General features: G+C 39.0%; 1 protein-coding gene across 1 annotated transcript in view; it reads right to left on the bottom strand.

Annotated features, from left to right (window-relative positions):
* The window catches only part of PFDN1 (prefoldin subunit 1), a 70093-nt gene that overhangs the window by 42229 nt on the left and 5921 nt on the right, over positions 1–21943 (bottom strand). The window contains exon 3 of the mRNA XM_036241412.1: positions 1061–1145. Coding sequence (XP_036097305.1) covers positions 1061–1145 — 85 coding nt within the window. The remainder of the gene's footprint in view (positions 1–1060; positions 1146–21943) is intronic.

Below are 21943 nucleotides of genomic sequence, written 5' to 3'. Positions count from 1 at the left end.
ATTTTTTGTTCAAAGGGAGAGAGAAGAAGAGAGAGAGAGAGAGAGAGAGAGAGAGCAAGAGAGAGATCGAGAGATCAACGTGAAAAGGACACATCGAGTGGTTGCCATCCACGTGACCCAGCCAGGGCCGGGGACAAATTGCCACCTAGGTACATGCCCTTAGCGGCAACCGAACCCAGTTCTCTCTAGACCGCAGGCCGATGCTCTAACCGCTGAGCCAAACCGGCAAGGGCAGTGTTTTTATTTTTTAAATAATTTTTCTTTATTGATTTTAGAGAGAGAGGAAGAGAGACAGAGACATCGATGAGAGAGAACATCGTCTGCATGCCCCCACTCGGGATTTGGCCCACAACCTGGGCATGTGGCCTCACTGGGAACTGAACCAGCGACTTCTTGGTGCACGGGTCAATGCTCAACCACTGAGCCATACCAGTTGGGCATGTTGTGTTTTTATTTTTGTTTTTTAAAAACAGATATATTCATTCAAACACAAGGGAGAAAATACACTCAGGATAACAGCATCTAATCTTCTTCAAAGTTCCCTACAGTTTCAAGAGACTTTTTTGTGTCTTATACACTGCCATTAATTTGACTACTTCATAGAGCTAACACAATTTTTAAAAAATGAAAGTAGCCCGGCCTGGCCAGTGTGGCTCAGTGGATTGAGTGTCGTCCCATGGACTGAGAAGTCCCTATTCAATTTCTGGTCAGGGCACAAGTCTGGGTTTTGGGCTCGATCCCCTGTAGGGTGCATGCAGGAGGCAGATGTTTCTCACATCAATGTTTCTATCTCTCTCTCCTTTCCTCTCTCTCTAAAAAATAAATAAAAACAGGCTGAGGCCATTTTGGACTCAGCCCATCTGCTTTACAGATGTCCTAAATAAAATTCTGTTCTGCATAAAATAGTAATAATAATAAATCAATAAAGACATATTTCTTTTAAAAATGAAAGTGATAATGACATGACCTTAGCAGGGATACATTTTAATTTACTATGACACAATGAGATAATTGTTTTTTTCCTAGAAGATGACTACTTAAATATTCACTCAAAACTTACTTCCAATTCTTTAATTTTTTCTTCTGCTATTTTCTGTTTCTCTAACAGCTGACTGTGAATTACCTCCTTGGACTGAAGAATAAACCTACAAAACACAAAACAATTGAAGATTAAGCCACATGACCACTTTATTCATCAAAATCAACAGCTATATATCACAAATATTAAACTAAGAAAGCCAGAGGAATAATCTCCCAATTCAGGATTAATAATGTGCATCATGTTAATGTGACAAACTCCAAAAACTGCCACAGGTCTAAGCCTTCTTGGCAAAAAAGGAATAAAAGCTTAAAAGTAAATTTTGCCTTATCTAAGAAGGGAATCAGGCTTCAAGTAAATTCATAGACAAAAGGGAAATAAAAAACAGAAAGGGATAAAAATCTATTACAAGTTAAGAGGAAAGTTAACAAACAATAAGAATCCCCCAAATTTTTATTTTTCCAGTTATCTGTATCAACTTTTATCTAGATATTTTTAAACAATATTTATACATTAGAGTTCTCCCTCCAATCTTATTTTATTTTATTTTTTTGTTAACAGCAGTAACTCATGACCTTTTAAAGTCACAATCAAGTACTGTGTGAGGATCAATGCTTTAGTGTTTATATGAGTTCCTAACACAAAGCACTGTATAAAGCCTAGTATCTTTTATTATTATTTCCAGAGTGTATAATACCTCTGAAAAGCTCAAAATGCACAAGTGGAAAATTTCAATTTTTTCCATTTTCCAGTCAGGCGTATTATTTACAACTGATGAGGATGGAAATATGGGGAAGCTTTAAAAATTAACACTGAATCTGTTTTGTGACTTTATGTTCATAATTCTTGCTGTAGGGAAAAGAAGAACAAACTATTTTATAGTCTCAAGTAAGTGAACTGAAATATTTCCCTTCCACTGGAAGTAAGGGAAAACCTCAATCACTTAAATCTCTTTCAGGATTGTCCAACTAGGCTATAACAGATTTCAATGAAAGATTACAATTAATTAAGTGAACTGTTTCTTCTCTTTGTACATAACTTAAAGTTTCTAACAAAGAACTAAATATCATCTCTTAACAAAAAGCCAAACAAACAAACAAACATCAAGGTAGCAATATGCAGTTTCCTCTACCAACCTCACCAAAACAACACTATCTCAATAGGTTCTTAGCAAGAGGGTCTGTTATTACAGATATGACAAGTAAAAACAGACCAAAAAAGGCAACTCTCATTTTCCCCAGACATCTGGGAGAAAACTGCTTTCCTCACCTCTTCTTCATGAATATACCTTGTCACACATATTAATACGGTCTGGTGAACGTCTCTTTTGTTCTACTAATTATTAAGCCTGTGTCCTGATGTGGACAGCCCAGATAATTTAACTGATCATCCTAGTCTTCATTCATAACTTGATCCTTTGTAAAAATCTTACCGATATATTCATGCAAAACAAGGATTACTCTATAACCATGTGTGTCCAAATGTTGTTATTAGTCCAAGCTACAGGTGCTATTTTTGATAAGATTATGGTCTATAGAATAGTTTTCTCAGAAATAATTACAAACTTATGATGAGTTGTCTTAACGATGTTTCAACTTTACAATGGCATGAAAGCAATACACAATAAATTACATGAGATATTCAATACTTTATTATAAAATAGACTATGTGTTAGATGACTTTGCCCAACTGTTGGCTAATGTATGTGTTCTAAGCACATTTAAAGTAGGCTAGGCTAAGCTAGGATGTTTATAGTAGGTTATATGTATTAAATGCATTTTCAACTTATAGTGGATTTATCAGGACATAACCCATCTTAAGTTGAAGAGCATCTGTATTTGGTACAATATTTGAGGAAGAGTTGCTTAGAACTGTACTAAGTCTCAGTGTCACCATGCAAAAAAGTATTCTAAATCTAGGCCTACGAGTCACCAAATTATGTCATTACACGCACAATTTTTCTAAAAAAGTCTTTTAGCCATGGAAGTCATTTTCAGAGTAAAGTATACATTTTTAAATAGCACTGATTGCTGGCCAGTGAGTAGTATTCTCAAAGAATAGGTCATCAGACATTATCTTTATTAGTGTCTGGGAAATTTTCAAATCTAAGATTAGAGGTCAAGTCATTACTTATGTGGCCTTTAAAAATAAATTATCTGAACAGATACTAAATCCCTTGAGCAAAAAATAAAATTACTAGAAAGCAAGAACAGTCAACAACAAAAACATGTTTTTCCATAGCCACACCGCCCCTCCCTAAGGTAGCTATATTGGATTGTGCCAACCTCAAAGGCCAGAGAGATGTCACCAAAGCTAGCCAATCTACTATAAGCCTAAGTACATCTGAGCCATGCAAGTTTTAAACAAGGATAAGTACTGAGTAAACTCAAATGTCTACCTTAAAGAGTAGTTACAAAGTCAAAATTCAAACAATAAAGTTACAGAAAATTTGGTTTAGTCCTCACATTTAAAAATGCCCAAGATACACAGTATGGAGATCGGGAAAGGCTCCAAGAAACATGTAGATTTCCGAAAAGAGTCTTTAGAAAACACCTTGTCTATTGTTTAAAAGGCAATAAATGATCAGATGCTATTTTGAAGAGATATACCATGACAATGTAATTAAGAGTCATGTATCACAAATAATTATGTACAGTCTCTCAAAGCAGACTCTCACAGAGATCCTGCCTGATAGTTTATGAAAAGCCAAATAGCAGATATAACATTCTGGAGTTCAGAATGTGCCAAAAAGGAAAAATAAACCATGAAGAGGGAACTTATTTTTATATGACAAATGATATGCACAGAATGTGCTTACAATACTCAGGATGACATAATCTAGACTCAAGTCACTGCTTTGTAAAAGGCCTCTACATTGGAAATCGATGCCATGTGTCCTTGCACTGTCAACTCTCAAGGGCATGTAGCCTGCTATTTCCTCATTTATTTGCTATTATGTCATCAAGAAAGATACATTTTTATGATGGCTTTTGGTTTTCTTTCTTTTTTTTTTTATCCTCACCCAGGGATACTTTTCCATTTTTTGTACAGATAGAGTGGGAGGGAGAGAGAGACGTGAAGGGACACATCGAGTGGCTGCCACCCGCACAACCAAACAGGGCCGGGGACAAACTGCAACCGAAGTACGTGCCCTTAGCGGGAACCAAACCCGGGTCTCTCCGGACCGCAGGCCGACGCTCTAACCGCTGAGCCAAACTGGCCAGGGCAGCTTTTGGTTTTCTTTGAGAAACCTCAGAGGATGTGTTCTGAACTGTTCTGCAGAATGATATGTGACTTCCACTTTGTTTACTTAGCCAAACACAATCCAGGAGCAGATGATGTCTTTTGGGTACCCTTCCAAAGTATGGTCACCTGAACATAATGCTGTTTGGGTTGAAAATTTTTAGAGGACATGTGAAAGCATATTCTAATGGCATTCAGGGCATCCACAAATTAAGTGGCATAGAAAAAGGTGAGGAAGAATAAGCTTATCTTGCTTCTTAGCCTTATTCCACTGGCAATAAAAACTATTTGCAGCCCTGGCCGGTTTAGCTCAGCGGTTAGAGCGTCGGCCTGTGGTCCCGAGAGACCCGGGTTCGGTTCCCGCTAAGGGCATGTACCTCGGTTGCAGTTTGTCCCCGGCCCTGGTTGGTCGTGCGGGTGGCAGCCACTCGATGTGTCCCTTTCACATCGATGTTTCTCTCTCTCTTCCTCTCTCCCCCTCCCACTCTACCTGAACAAAAAAAAAAAAAAACAAACAAACAAACAAAAAAAAAGTCGATGTTTCTCTCTCTCTCTTCCTCTCTCTCCCTTTCACTCTATCTGAACAAAAAATGGAAAAGCGTCCTCAGGTGAGAATAAAAAAAAAAAAAAAAAAACTATTTGCATGTGCACAGATATATCTGCAAAAACTTTTACTTCATAATTTAAAAATAAAAAAAAAATTTTTTTTAATCCTCACCTGAGGATATTTTTCTGTTTATCTTCAGATAGAGTAAGAAGGAGAGAAAGTTGCCTCCTGCACGACCTTGACCAGGGTCGGGGACAAACCGAAACCAATGTACATGCCATTGGCCAGAATTGAACCCGTGACTCATTGGTCCATGGGTCGACGCTCTACTCTAGAGCTAACCGGTCAGGGCTACTTCATAATTTTTTTTTATCCTCACTTGAGGACATTTTTTTCCATTTTTTGTTCAGATAGAGGGGGAGGGAGAGAGAGGAAGAGAGGAACAGAGAGAGAGAGAGAAACATCGACGTGAAAGCGACACATCGAGTGGCTGCCACCCGCACGACCAACCAGAGCCAGGGACAAACTGCAACCGAGGTACGTGGCCTTAGTGGGAACCAAACCCGGGTCTCTCTGAACTGCAGGCCAACACTCTAACCACTGAGCAAAACCGGCCAGGGCGTACTTCATAATGTTTTAATTTTATTTTTTAATCATCTCTCAAGGATATGTCCATTGATTATTTTTTGAGAGAGAAGGGAAAGGAGAGAGAGAAACATCAACAGGTTGCCTCCCATACATACCCCACTGGGGATGGAACCCACCACCTAGGTATGTGCCTTGACTGGGAATCAAATCCACGACCTTTCTGATGTCCAGGATGATGCTCCAACCAACTGAGCCAACTTGCCAGTGTTTACTGGCAAGAAATAAACTTCTAGCCAGAGTAAAATAGAAGAAACGTGTCTATTGATAACTTGGTAGTGAAAAAACAAAAATGTCCCCTAAGAATGTGTAACAATCAATTCATGGGTTGTGTTTCAAATTCAACCTAATGGGCCAGAAAATCTCAAGCACAGAATATAAATTACAGTGTTCCTAATTGGGGGGGGGAGTTAAAATTCAGGTAAACTTGAAGATAAACGAAAAAACAAAGGAAAAAAGTTGTAAAACAACCAAAAAAAAAAAAAATAGAATATAGCACACAAGACATAAGAAACAATATTGAGCAGTTTAACATATGTATAATTAAAGATCAGTAGAAGAGAGAGAAAATGGATCAGGAGAAATATTGAGAGACAATGGACAGGAATTTTCAAAAACAAATTTTTAAAAAACCACAATTTCAAGACACTTAGAGAAACCCAAGCATAATGAAAACAAAAAACTAGATGTAGCATAATCAAACTACTGAAAACCAAAGACAAAATCTTGAAGTCACAGAAATGATGCATTACAGGGGAAAAAAAAGAGTTACAGCAACATCTTGTCACGAACTATGCAAGGCACAAGACAGTGGAATGACATGTTCAAAGTAGCGAAGAAAACAGGTATTAACCCAGAATTACATACACAGCCAAAATAGCTTTAAAAATAAAGGGTAAATTCAAGCAAACAAAAGCTGCGAAAGCTTATTCTGGCAAACATACACTATAAAAAAATGTTAGGGGTAGTTCTTTCAGGAGTATGATAACATATTAACATATGGCAACTTACAAAGAAATGAAAAGCACTGGAAACAGAATACATTAAGATGAATAAGATAGAAATGCTTTTCTTATTGTTAATCATTTTAAAAGATAGTTGACTGTCTGAACCATTTATTTATATAATGTCTATGGCTGCTTTCTCACAACAAATGCAGAGTTAAAGAGACCATTGTAATGAAGATATAGCCAGTAAAGTCACTTGACTGGCTATCAAGCCAAAAATATTTACTACCTGGCCCATTACAAGACAAGCTTGCCATCTCCTGATCCAAAGAAAAATAATAATATACTGTGGGCTTCATAACATATGTAAAATGTATAACTAAAAAAAATGAAACTGCGGGAGGTATTTGACGCTTAAGATGCATCAGGAGGTCGCTGGTTCGATTTCCAGTCAGGGCACATGCCCAGCTTATGGGCCCAATCCCCAGTGGGAGGCACGCAGGAGGCAGCCAATTGATGTTCTCTCTCATCGATGTTTCTATCTCTCTCTCTCTTTCTCTTTCCCCCTTCCTCTCTCTCTAAAAATCAATTAAAAAAAAATAAGATAAAGTGGCATAATATTATTTAAAGGTATATTGAACCCTGGCCAGTTTGGCTGAGCAATTATAGCATCAGCCTGTGGACGAGAAAGACCCTGGTTCAATTCCAGCCAATAAATAAAAAGACACAGATAGGGCACATACGTCAGTTGCAGTTCATCCCCAGTCCCGGTTGGGGTTGTGTGGGTGGCAACTAGTCAGTATGTCTCTCTCTCACATCAATGTTTCTCTCTCTCTCTCTCCCCCTCCCACTCTGTCTGAAGATAAATATAAAAATATCCTCAGGTGAGGACTGAAAAAAAAAAAAAGGTAGATTGAGATAACTTAGACATATTATAAAAACTAGGATAACCACTAAACTAAGAAAATTTTTCTTGTTTATCCTCACCCAAAAATATTTTTCCATTAATTTTCAGATAAAGTGGGAGGAAGGGAGGGAGAGAGAAACATCGATGTAAGACAGACACATCAATTGACTGCCTCCAACATGACCCCAACCAGGGCCAAGGATGGAACCTGCAACCCAGGTATGTGCCCTTTACTGGAATCGAACCCACAACCCTTCAATCCTCAGGCCAACACTCTACCCGCTGAGCGAAACCAGCCAGGGCAAAACTAACAAAAAAATTTTTTTTCTTTATTGATTTTAGACAGAGTGGGAGAGAGAGAGAGAAAGACAGAAACATTGATGAGAGAGAACACTGACTGGCTGCCTCCTGCATGCCCCCCACTGGGGATTTGACCCACAACCTGGGCATGACCGGGAATTGAACTGGTGACCTCTTGGTGCACAAGTCAATGCCCAACCACTGAGCCACACCAGCTGGGCAAGAAATATTTTACTAAAAAAAGAAGAAGAAAAAAGTGTGTATGTGTGTGTGTGTGTGTGTGTGTGTGTGTGTATTAATTAATTAATTAATTTATTTACTGAGGACTAATAAGCTAAAAAAAAAATAAAGGTAAAAGAGGGTCATAAAAAATAATCTAAAAGAATGCAGAAAAAGAGGGGAAAATAAGTAAAGAACAAATGAGACAAATAGACAACAAGTAGTAAGGTGGTAGATTTCAATCCAATCATTACTTGAAATGTAAATGATCTAAACACACCAATAAAAAGGCAAAGGTTGTCAGCTTGGATTTAAAAGCATGACTATATGTGCCTGGCCGGTGTGGCTCAGTGGTTGAACATCAACTCATGCATCAAGAGGTCGCCGGTTCGATTCCCCGCCAGGTCACATGCCCAGGTTGTGGGCCCAATTCCCAGTGGGGGCATGCAGGAAATGGCCAATCGATGTTCTCTCTCAATGATGTTTCTCTCTCCTTCTCCCTTCCTCTCTCTCTTAAATCAATAAAGAAAAAAAAATTTTTTTTTAATAAAAGCATGACTATATGCAATCATCAAGAAATCCACTTTTTTTTTTTTATCCTCACCTGAGGACATTTTTCCATTTTTTGTTCAGATAGAGTAGGAGGGAGAGAGAGGAAGAGAGAGAGAGAAAAACATCGATGTGAAAGGGACACATCGAATGGCTGCCACCCGCACAACCAACCAGGGCCGAGGACAAACTGCAACCGAGGTATGTGCCCTTTGCGGGAACCGAACCCGGGTCTCTCTGGACCACAGGCCGACGCTCTAACCGCTGAGCCAAACTGGCCAGGGCAAGAAATCCACTTTTAATAAAAAGACACAGATAGGTTCAAAGTAAAAGCACAATCATACCCACTAGGGTGGCAATAATCAAAAAGACAGATAAGAATTGAGGCACATCTTGGCAGACAAGGTAAAATGTGAAAGCTGGGAAACAAGAGAAGGAAGAGAAAAAGAGAAAGGCAACAAAGGGACACAGAGAAGTCAGAAAGGGGAATGATACAGAGACAGACAGAGCTGCAGCAAGCAGGGGTGAAAGACCTGTACAATGAATACTATTAAGACACTGATGAAAGAAAATGAAGAAAACACAAATGGAAAAATATTCTGTGCTCATGGATTAGAATATTGTTAAAATATCCATACCTCCCAAAGCAATCTACAGATCCAAAGCAATCCCTATCAAAATTCTAATGGCATTTTTAAAAGAAATGGAACAATCCTAAAATTTGCACAGCATCAAGAAAGACCTGTATTATATATTTGATAGTTGCTAAGAAAGTAAATCTTTTAAATTTATTTTATTGACTTTTTTGGGGGTGGGGAGAGGAGAGTGAGTGAGAAAGAGAAAGATCGATTTGTTGTTCCACTTATTTATGCATTCTTTGGATGATTCTTGTATGTGCCCTGACCAGGGACCAAGCCCACAATCTCGGCACATTGGGACAGTGCTCTAACCAACGGAGCAACCTGGCCAGGGCAGAACGCAAATCTTAAAATTTCTCATCACAAGCCTAGGCTGTTGTGGCTCAGTGGATTGATCATCATCCACTATGGATTGAAAGGTCCCGGTTCAATTACCAGTCAGGGCACATACCCAGATTACGGGCCTGATCCCTCCGGTGGGGGCATGCAGGAGGCGGCCAATCGATGTTCTCTCTCATTGATGTTTCTATTTCTCCCTCTCCCTGCCTCTCCAAAATCAATAAAGAAAAAAAAAATTTTTTAATCAACAAAAACATATTTAAAAAAAAATAAAAATCTGTGTAGATACAATGGGCTATTTCATTGAGATTTCTAGAGTAGTTGAGATCAAGCATTTTTAAATATTCAAAAATTTTGCCCTGGCCAGTCTGGTTCAGCGGTTAGAGCGTCGGCCTGCAGTCCAGAGAGATCCAGGTTCAGTTTCTGCTCAGGGCATGTACCTCAGTTGCAGTTTGTCCCTGGCCCTGGTTGGGTCCTGCGAGAGGCAGCCACTGGATATGTCCCTTTCATGTCGATGTTTCTCTCTCTCTCTCTCTTCCTCTCTCTCCTTCCCACTCTATCCGAACAAAAAATGAAAAAATGTCCTCGGATGAGGATAAAAAAAAAAAAAATTCAAAAATTTTTAATCATTTTCTCTTTTATATTAGTTAGGGTAGTGACTTTCTTTACAGAGTAAATGTGCAGATAGGATATTATCTATGAACTTTATTTCAGGATAGTAAGCATTTATAAAAAGAAAATATTAATTGTGAAAGGGTTGAGAATCACTCACACAAGAGAAATTCACATGAAAATCCTTTGTAAAAGTGCTGTGTAGATACTATTACACATAAGGTTGCTGACCAGTGCCTGAATAAAGTGTAATAAATTCTTCTTGTAGTCAGTGTTAGGAAGTTTGACTCATGACTACCTGATATAGGTTCTTCCTTTTATTAGTTAATGACAGGTGTGGAATTCTTTTTCTTTTTTTTTTTTTAAATCTCACCCTAGGGTATTTTTCCATTTATCTTCAGATAGAGTGGGAGGGAGGAAGAGAGAGAGAAACATCAATTGGTTGCCTCCCGCATTACCCTGACCAGGGTCGGGACCAAACCGCAACCAAGGTATGTGCACTTGACCAGGGTCAAGCCAGCAACTCTCTGGTCTGAAGGCCGACACTCTAACCACTGAACAAAACCGGCCAGGGCTGGTGTGGAATTCTTGCGTTCCCTTTTCGCACTCACTGCCAGAAAGATCACAGGTAAGTTTCAGAGCTCATTTGCAGTTATTATCCCTAATCCAGCACTTTGAAGACCATTATTTCTTTCTTCTCCAAATGATTTCATTATGGGGCTATTCAATCATTCTCTCACGTTGATGTCTCTCTCTCTCTCACTCACTCTCTCTCTCTCCCTTCCTCTCTCTATAAAAAAAATCAATAAAAAAGAAAGCAAAAGCCTGGCCAGTTTGGCTCAGCGGTTAGAGTATCGGGCTGCGGTCCAGAGAAACCCAGGTTCGGTCCCCGCTAAGGGCATGTACTTTGGTTGCAGTTTGTCCCCGGCCCTGGTTGGGTCATGTGGGTGGCAGCCACTCGATGTGTCCCTTTCACGTCTATGTTTCTCTCTCTCTCTCTCTTCCCCTCTCTCCCTCCCACTCTATCTGAACAAAAAATGGTAAAATGTCCTCGGGTGAGGATAAAAAAAACAAAAAAACATATTTAAGCAATAGAACAACCAAAACCAAATAGGGTGGGGGTGGTGAACTATCAAACCATGAAAAGACATGGAGGAAACTTAAATGCTTATTGCTAAATGAAAGAAGCCAACATGAAAAGGCTATATGCTGGAAGATTCCAATTATGACATTCTGAAACAGGCAGAATTATAGAGACAGTAAAAACATCACTGGTCACCAGAGGGAGGGAGGATAAATAGGTGGAGCACTGGGTATCTGGGGGATAGTGAAATTATTCTATGTGATACTGTAATGGCAGATACAAGACATTATACATTTGTCAAAATCTATAGAACTGTATCTGCCAGCCTCATCTTTAGGTTGGGTAAACAATGAACCTCAGTTAATCATATGACTTCATCAATTGTAACAAATGCACCACACAAATGCAATGCTTTAATAAAGGAAACTTGGGGGTTGGGTGGAAGTGCTATGTGAGAGATCTCTGTACTTTCTGCTCAATTTTTCTGTCAACCTAAAACTGTTCTAAAAAATAAAGTCTGTTGGCCCTGGCCGGTTTGGCTCAGCGTTTAGAGCATCAGCCTGTGGTCCAAAGAGACCTGGGTTCGGTTCCCACTAAGGGCAGCACGTACCTCGGTTGCAGTTTGTCCCCGGCCCTGGTTGGTCGTGCAGATGGCAGCCACTTCGATGTGTCCCTTTCACATCGATGTTTCTCTCTCTCTCTCCCTCTTCCTCTCTCTCCCTCCCACTCTATCTGAACAAAAAATGGAAAGGTGTCCTCGGGTGAGGATAAAAATATAAAAAATTTTTTAAAAATTAAAAAAAAAAAAGTCTGTTGCTCTGGCCAGAGTGGGTCAATGGTCAGCACTCTAACCTAAGGGTTGCAGGTCTGACTCCCAGTCAAGGGCACATACCTGAGTTGTAGGTTCGATCCCTGCCCTGTTTTGGGAGGCAACAATCAATGTCTCTCTAATGTTTCTCTGGCTCTCTCTCTCTCCCTCCTTCCCTCCCTCCCACCCTCACTTAAACAAAACAAACAAAAAAAAACAATCAATGGGAAAAATATCCTCCAGTGAGGATTAACAAAAAGTAAATAAATAAATAAAGTCTGTTAATTTAAAAAAAACAAACAAACTGGGGACATGTTAAATAAAGGCTACAGGGGCCCAGCCAGAGTGGCTCAGTTAGTTGAGTACTGTCCTATGCACCGAAAGCTTACCAGCTCAATCCCCGATCAGGGCACATATCTAGGTTGTGGGTTCAGTCCCAGTCGGGGCATATAAGGAAAGCAACAGATGAATACTTCTCTCTCACACTGAAACATGATGTGTCTTTCTTTCCCTTCCTCCCACCCTCCCTCTCTCCCTAAGCATGTCCTTGAGGATTAAAATAATAATAATAATAATAAAGTAAATAAACAAATGGTTACAGGAGACAACCTAAAAGAGCCAATGGCCAAAGAGGAACCATTTGAACAATAAAATAACATAGATTATAACCCCAAAATACAGTACCTAGACCTGCCATATCTCAGGCAAACGAAGTCTACAGAATACGATATGTTCAAATCTAACTCTAAGGAATGCTGCTACATCTGGGTATTATGCTATCCATGTTCCCTTCATCAGCTACTACAATGATAAACTCATCCCGCCTTTTCTCTTCCAGGGCTCCTATTGCAAACATTAAGCAAGGCTCTCAGCTAAGCTATCTCCACCCAAAGTCGCTCCAAGAACTCATTTATTTTCAAGGCTTCAAGTTGTCTAATGACCCTCAAAACAGTACCAACCCCTATTATTTGTCCGATGTCTGCATCATCTAATGGTCATTTCTACTTGTATGTTCCACATCTCCTCAAATTCAACATGTCCCAAATTAACTCCTTTTATCTACCCATATCAACATTCCTAAAAGCAGTATCCCCATCTCAACTTCTGCTTCTATCAATGACATCATCACTTTCCCACTTTCACCTAAGTCCCAAACCTACAGGTATCCTCCTGTCCCCTACATTCCCACTTTATCACCGACTCATCAGTTTCTTTCATACTGACCCTCTTCCTCTCCATTCTACTTCTGCCACCTTAATTTATGCTTCTAATACACTCCTAAATTACTTCAATAGCTCCCTACCTATACTCCCTCATTAAACTCTCCCTAATTCATCCTAAGTATATTACCAACAGTTTTTATGTAGCTAGCCCTCAATTGTTGGTCCATGTATTGATTACTGTTGATAATTATAGCAGACAACTAATGGTTGGCTACTCCATATCCATTCTTCCTTATTAACAGAGCCCCAATTTTGTTTAGGTACCCTCCACTTTCCCAAGTGACTCAGGGAAGTGAATCCTAGGGTGAATCTTGACTGGTCTTTCCCAATCACGGCAGTCCCATCCTCCAACATAGAAGCCCAAGTATGTGGCTCAGTTCTTGTCATGAAATGTGAGAGGTGGCCCTTTTGAAGACTTCTGGGAATCATTTCTTTCTAACAAAGATGACACAGAAAACATGGTACTTCCTAATTCTGGATGTTGTCATATGTGAAAGAAATCCTTGGACCTTCTTCACCCAACCTAAAGATGAGGCTGGCAAACAGAGGAAGAGGGCAGAAGCAAGAGTACTAAAATAAATGGAACTGAAGCCCAACCTACAGTCCCTGAGCAGGCCTGATAAACGTAACATGGATAAATTATGCTTAATGAAAAAACAAAGGGGTACAAACTATAATGATTCTATTTATATATAGTCCATATGAAGTTCTAAAATAGGCAAAATTAATTGACAGTGATAGAAATCAGATTATCTGTTGCTTAGAGCAGGGTTTGGAGAGAACTGGCTTGGAAGTAGCAAGGAACTTTTCAGGGTAATAAAAATGTCCTATATTGTTACATTTGTCAAAACTCATCCAAATGTACTTTTTTTTTTGAGAGTATGTTTATTTTATTTTTTAATGATTTTTAAAGAGAGGAAGGGAGAGACAGAGATGAGGGGGAGAAAACATTGATGTAAGAGAAAAACATCGATCAGTTGCCTCCTGCATGCATCCTAACTGGGGCTCAAACCCAAAACCTGGGCATGTGCCCTGACCTGGAATCAAATCCTCCAACTTTTGGTATATGGGAAAATACTCCAACCAACTGAGCCATATCAGCCAAGCCAAATGTACTCTTAGAATTAGTATATTTTACTGTATATAAGTTATATCTCAATGAAGTTGACTTAAGAAAGAGATAATTAGTACTACATTATGCCAAATAGTTATAAGTGCCATGGAGAAAATAAAGCCAACAACAACAACAAAGAAAAAGTAAAGGAGGCAAGTAGGTGGGGGTGGAAGTATGTAATTTTATTTTTTTTATTTTATTTTATTTTATTTTTATCCTCACCCGAGGATATTTTTCCATTTTTTTGTACAGATAGAGTGGGAGGGAGAGAGAGGAAGGGAGAGAGAGAGAGAAACATCGACGTGAAGGGACACATCGAGTGGCTGCCACCCGCATGACCAACCAGGGCCGGGGACAAACTGCAACCGAAGTACGTGCCCTTATCGGGAACCAAACCCGGGTCTCTCCAGACCGCAGGCCGACGCTCTAACCGCTGAGCCAAACTGGCCAGGGCGGAAGTATGTAATTTTAAATAGGGTGGTCATGAAAGGCCTCAGTGACTTTTTGGCAAAGAGCTGAAGGAAGAGAAGTTGTAAGCCATGCAGACATCTGGAAGAAGGCTTCAGGAAGAGAGACCAGCAACTACAAAAGTCTTTGTCTTTTTCACTAATAAAACAGAAAGCCACCTGAAGGTTTTGTCTAGAGTGGTCTGACTTGTGTTTGAAAAGGATCACTCTAGCTACTCAGTTGGAGACAACTATAAAGTGTCAAGGATGGGCCCTGGCCGGTTTGACTCAGCGGTTGGAGCGTCCATCTGCGGTCCGGAGAGACCTGGGTTCGGTTCCCGCTAGGGGCATGTACCTCGGTTGCAGTTTGTCCCCGGCCCTAGTTGGTCGTGCGGGAGGCAGCCACTCGATGTGTCCCTTTCACATCGATGTTTCCCTCTCTCTCTCTCTTCCTCTCTCTCCCTCCCACTCTGTCTGTACAAAAAATGGAAAAATGTCCTCGGATGAGGATTAAAAAAAATAAAAAATAAAGTGTCAAGGATGGAAACAAGGAGCCAGTTAACAGGCAACTGCAATAATCAAATGGTAGTTTAGACCAGCGTGGTGGTAAGTAGAAATATTCAGATTCTGGACAACATTTAAAAACAGAGTCTTTGCTAACAGACTGAATTTGAAAGAGAGCAGTCAAAGATGAGTCCAAGAATTAGAAGGATACAAAAACCGCTTACTGAAAATTAGTAAGATTGGAGAAACTGGTTTATTTTTTAAATATGTTTTCATTGATTTTTAGAGAAAGAGAGAAACACTGATCAATTGTCTTTCATACACACCATGACTGAGGATTGAACCTGCAATCCGGGCATGTGCCCTGACTGGGAATCTAACCAGTGACTCTTCTGTGCATGGGATTACCCTCAACCAACTAAGCCACACTGGCCAGGGCAAAACTGTAAACAGTGACAATTTTATTTTAGTCAAGTTAATTTTAAGAAGTCTTTTAGACCATCAAATGTAAAGCAGGCAGGTGGATACACAAATTTGGAGTTCAGGGAAGGGGTCTAAGCTAAGACAAAAATAAAGTTGTCAGAGATAAGCCTGGATGAGATCACTAACAGAGTGAGCACAGATAAGAGAACAGAAAAAAATCCAGCCCTGGCTAGTTTGGCTCAGCAGTTAGAGCATCGGCCCTTGACCAAAAAGTCCTGGGTTCAATTCCAGTTGAGGGCACATACTTCAGTTGCTGACTCTGGTTCAGGTAGTGCAGGAGGCAACCAATCGATGTGTCTCTCTCACATAGATGTTCCTCTCTCTCTCTCTCTCCTCCCCTTCCCTCTTTTCCACTCTATCTGAAGATAAATGGAAAAATATCCTCAGGTAAGGATTAAAAAAAAAAAATCTAAAGGCTGAGTCCAAGGTCAATCTAATATTTGGAAATGGGAAAGAAAAGGAAACAGTAAAGGAGATGGTAGGGCCCGGCCCGTGTGGCTCAGTGGTTGAGCACTGACCCATGCAACAAGAGGTCGCTGGTTCGATTCTCGGTCAGGGCACATGACCAGGTTGTGAGCCCAATCCCCAGTGGGAGGCATGTAGGAGGCACCCTATTGATGTTCTCTCTCACTGATGTTTCTATCTCTCTCCCCCTCTCCTTTCCTTTCCCTCTCTAAAATCAATAAAGAAAAAAAAAGGAGTCCTGGCCAGTTTGGCTCAGAGGTTAGAGCATCAGCCTGCAGTCAAGAGACCCGGGTTCGGTTCCTGCTAAGGGCATGTATTTGGGTTGCTGTTTGTCCCCAGCCCTGGTTGGGTTGTGCAGGTGGCGACCACTCGATGTGTCCCTTTCACGTCAATGTTTCTCTCTCTCTCTCTCTCTCCCCCTCCCACTCTATCTGAACCAAAAATGGAAAAATGTCCTCAGTGAGGATTTTAAAAAAAGGAGACAGTAGGAATGACCAATGAAATAGAAGGAAAACCAAAAGGTGGTATCCTGAAACCAAGGGAAGAAGTGCTTCAAGAAGGAAAGAAAGATCAACTAGACTAAACACTACTGATAGGTCCAATCAGATGAGGACAGAGAATTCACTGTCACTATTAGAGAATCATAGTCCCTTCAGGAACCCAATCCCATGTAAACATTCTTTGTTCTGGATGAGTAATTTACACACTGCTAGGTTCAATCTACTCTAATTAAAAATCACTGTGTATTTTTAAATGAAACTGTTATTCCTGAAATGGAAGCAGTAGTATGTTATTCTATTTTTAAAATGATGCTTATTTTTGGTCACTATTTGGTATTCTAAGTATTCTGGTAAATAATTACCTCTGATGTTTACCACTTTTACTGTGGCCTCATCAAACCCCAAACATTTCCACATATAAGCATCAAGCTGTGCTACAACTTGTTCAAAGATGTGATCTTTATTTCACTAGTAGGTTACAATGTAACACTGAATAAAATATAACCCTTGGATAGTAAAAAATTACTACCCAATAAGTACTGAAGGACACAAACAGAACAGAAGACTCCTGGTACAAATGCAGAAAGTCACAGCGAAATATAAATATATTTGGCACAAATGCAAAAGACTCAGTCAGACAAACACATACAGGATGCATATTGTGGTCCAAATCTTTTTACCCTGAGCCAAACAATGTAAAAGGCTCAGCTTACGGCAGTCATGTTCTTATCTATTTAAAGATACACTTTTAATACTGGGCTCCTGCTGCTGTGCAAATTTTGTTACAAGAACATTTCAAGTCCTCTTTCAAAGCCAAAGGAATAATGTCTTCTAGATAATCGGGCCCATTTCAAGGCAACAGATTTTCATTAGAACAAGAGTTAGTGCAAGCTCCTGGCCAGGACAATAAGATATTCTCCTAGATATGTCCATTCAAACCTAAATTCTAAAAACAAATTGAGCATACATTCTTCACAAAGCCACAGGCACTATTGGTGCATGCAACACATTGCAATCCTAATTATTCCATCTGGGCAAAGAACATTTGCAGTTCACAGCAATTCCTGATATAATAAGAAAATAATACTAAAATAAGTCATTATTATTTTTTTTATCCTCACCCGAGGACATTTTTCCTTTTTTTTTTTTTGTACAGAGTGGGAGGGAGAGAGAGGAAGAGAGAGAGTGAGAAACATCAATGTGAAAGGGACACATCGAGTGGCTGCCACCCGCACGACCAACCAGGGCCAGGGACAAACTGCAACCGAGGTACGTGCCCTTAGCGGGAACCGAACCCGGGTCTCTCCGGACCGCAGGCGGGCGCTCTAACCGCTGAGCCAAACCGGCCAGGGCTAAAATAAGTCATTATTAAGTGTGTGTTCATATATATATAGACTGACTCACACCTTCTAGGTTAAAATACTTTTTCTGAGCTTTTTGGTTGTTTCTAAGCAGGTATATTCCTCGACATGAACACTTCAGTCCTCTCTCAAAGAGATTAGATAGCAAGTTGTGCCCTGACCAGGAATTAAACCAATGACCTCTTGGTGCAACCACTGAGCCACACCAGCCAGGCTATTTTTATTTACATAGGATCAACAAGGTAATGGTACTTTTCACTCTTCCCTCAGTTAACTACAATTGATTCTTGCTTATCACCAATGAGAATACACTGTAGTATCCTCTTGTGTTGTTGAATAATTGCTACTTCATGCAACAAAAGCAGATTTTGTTTAATTTTTTTTCAGCTTAATATATATATAAAAAAGGTCAGGCCTTGTGATGTCAGGAAATGCAGAAGCAAATCTCCCAAAGAAATGAATCAATTAAATTTACCTTTTTTAAAACAAGTTCATGCCTAAAATAAGTAACCTACAATGACACATTAAATAAAAAAATTTAATCTCATTTATTCGTGGAATATAATGAACTGAACAAACTGATGAACAAAACTGACCCAGAGACATAGAGGTAGGGTACAGATTGACAAACCCCAGAAGAGAGGGTGTTGTGGGGGAAGAGATAAACCACAGAACTTATATGCATGCATGCATAACCAATGGACATAGACAACAAAGCTGGGGAAGGGGTGGGGGAAATGGGGAGTAGGGTGTCAATGGGAGAAAAAGGAGAAACATTTGTAACAAAAACAAATAAAAATATATTTTTTAAAGTTCAGCATGTTCGTACAACCCAACGTAAGTATAATAACTTTCTTTGTCCTTCACAATAGACTTCTAGCCATGGCCGGTTTGGCTCAGCAGTTGGAGTGATGGCCCTCAGACCAAAGTCATGGGTTTGATTCCGGTCAAGGGCATATACCTCTGCTGCATTTCCATCCCCCATCCTGGTTGGGGTCATGTGGGAGGCAACCAATGGATGTCTCTCACATCGATGTTTCTCTCTCCCCCCCCCTTCCTCTCCTTCCCTCCCTTCCTCCTGCTCTATCTAAAAATCAATAGAAGCATATCCTCAGGTGAGGATTAAAACAAAAACAAAACAAAAATAGACTTCTTCTAGTTAGCACCTTTTCAAAATTAATTTCCTGTATTTCAGAGAAATTGTTCGGATCCTGGAGGACATGAGAGGGAAAGAAGGGAAATAATTATTAAAAGTTCTCTTCTGCAAAAGAAACATGGCTATGTAATTCCTACGTAAATGTTTGTTAACTTCCCTTAGCATAAAAACAGTGACGTCATTCTACACAGCAGTACAGCAGAGTTATAATGAACACCAAGTTTTTAAATCACTGACACTTACGGAAATTAAGAATATTACTCAAAAATCTCCTCTCCCTAGAGTATCACATCTGTGGAAGAAGAGAGTGTGCCCATCTGGGGTTATATACATACTCAACATCAACAAAACTGAAGTCATTTTTCCTTACACAACAGGAAAAGTTGTGTTTTTTCCCTTAGAACTCTGAGCAATGAAAGCCATGACTTTAAATGACTCTGTATAAAAACACATGAAGGGTGGGTCATACTCTATTAGTAAAAGCAGCTCAACATCAAGAACTCCTCTTACTTTAAAATAAAATCTAAAAAATAACTTAAAATTCCTTCTTACCTTTAAAAGTTATTTTATCTTTGCTCATTTTCTCTATTCTAAAATATAGATAACACCTTTAAACAGAGCATAAAAAGAGCTTATGAATTTGCAATGTGCTCTCACAAAAGTAATCTACACATTTTTTTCTCCTATAGTAAGCACTAAAAATATCTAAACTTGATTGCAGTGAGAATATAAACTATTTTTTACTATAATACCAACAATATTTACTACACCACCATTTGTGATTTTATTTCCCAATTTCTTAAGAATAAAATATAATACAACTATTTTTTCACTTTAAAAATATCTCAAATTGACTGGAATACCAACTCTACATCCATACGAAATTATAAGAGAGTTGCAAAATTTGAGGCAGCATGACTAGATCCCTTTCTATTAATATTTACATAACTAAACTTAGAGAAACTGCAAAAATTTCATCCTGGCTTTACTAAATGTCATGATTCAAATTACAGATCAACATCCAAACTTACAATTAAAATCACTACAAAACCAACATAACATTTTAAACAAAGGGCAGGCAGTTCAACCAAGCTGCTGTGGACAGTTCAGATTTCTACATCCTAATTAGTTGAAAAATTACTCAATTATTTATATATTTTTAAAAATTTATTACCAATCAGGAATAGACCTACTGTTTTCACTTTCTACCTGTGCCACATTTATCTCAAGTCTTACACTTCTGGATCTTTTAACCATTAGAGATCAACCATCAAATTACTTCAACAAGTAGAAATAGCAACACTGCTCCCAAACAGCAATTTCTGCATTGCTAGACACTTATCTAGTTGGTAGATTTATACCATTGTTCATTCTTAGTTCCTTAAATGTAAAAAATACCCACAGAATGGTGGCATATCTCTAAATTAGTTTAAATATGGTACAAAGTTATTTTTGGTTAGGTTCAAGTTTAAAAAGGCACTAATCATTCTCAAAGGCTAATCTACTCAAGTTCCTCTCATATTAAAAAAATAAAAAGCTTAATTTGTCTCTTTTGGAAAGAAGAAATGTTATTTATATAATGCTCAAGCAAAAGGATATTAGAATAATAGACCTGACATCAAATTAGGCTCAGGATCATACTTATTGTTAATAAAAAATAAGTCTGAAATGTATCCTAATGATGGTCCTTTCAAATAGTAGCATGGTTAAATGTCATTTATGTGTACTTTCAAATGTAATTATTTTTTTTTAAAAAAAAGACTCTAGCCTGGCTGGTGTGGCTCAGTGGATTAAGCGTGGTCCCATGGACTGAGAGATCCCAGTTTGATTTGTGGTCAGGCCACATGCTCGGGCTGCAGGCTCAATCCCAAGTGAGGGGTATACAGGAGGCAGCCAATCGATGATTTATCTCTCTCACATCAATGTTTCTATCTCTCTTTCCCTTCTTTTCTCTCTAAAAAAATCATTAAAAACCTATTTTTTTAAAAATACTCTACTTCTATGCAAAGTAAAAAGGAAGAAAACTACCATATACCATTATGAACAAGTTCTTACTCAAAAAAAAAGATACAAGAAACATTTATGTAATATTTATTTGATTCCCTCCTTGCATGCTAGAAAGATGCAAAGACAAACACTTCCAACTATTCAGACAGATCATTCCACAGTTGTAACTTTCATCATAGTTCTCAAAGCAGTATGGTGAGGTCAGCTCACAAACAGCTTAAGGAGTAAAACTAGAAATTGGTGGTAGTAGTATCAGGCTACATAACAGCCTCTCCAAAGAATATGAAGTAACAGAACTAAAATGTGCTGGCAACATGCCAAGGGACTGGATGGAATATAGCTTTGAGTAACAAATACGCAGAGCTTACAGTATATAGCAATTCATCACCTTTCACACTGCAGCTTAATTTTCCTTGTTTTAAGTCCAAAACAGCCATATATAAGAGGTATTTAACACTACCAAATTCTCCATATTTGTGACCTGAAAGGCATCTGGGCTTGCAATGATTTCGTAAACTAAATACATACCCTAAAAAGAAAAATCTGACTTTCATCCTATGTGAACATGAGCAAGGTAAAATAGATATAATTATATTGATATTGTTGTACATAGAATAGCCTTTATTCTCCAAGAGTTATACTGCGCTCACCTTAATTTCAAAGGCTTGGATTTTTCTATATAATCAGTTCTGACTGCATCTCTCTGCAACTGGTTGGTACTTAGAATTAGTCAACCTTCTCAATAAATTTAATAAAGACTTAATTGAGTCAGATCAAAGGACATAATTTTGGTCAGAAACAATTCCG

The sequence above is a fragment of the Molossus molossus genome, unplaced genomic scaffold, assembly GCF_014108415.1.
Source record: "Molossus molossus isolate mMolMol1 unplaced genomic scaffold, mMolMol1.p scaffold_m16_p_4, whole genome shotgun sequence".
Taxonomy (NCBI): Eukaryota; Metazoa; Chordata; class Mammalia; order Chiroptera; family Molossidae; genus Molossus; species Molossus molossus.
The sequence above is the reverse complement of the archived record's forward strand: the minus strand, read 5'-3'. Positions and strand labels throughout refer to the sequence as shown.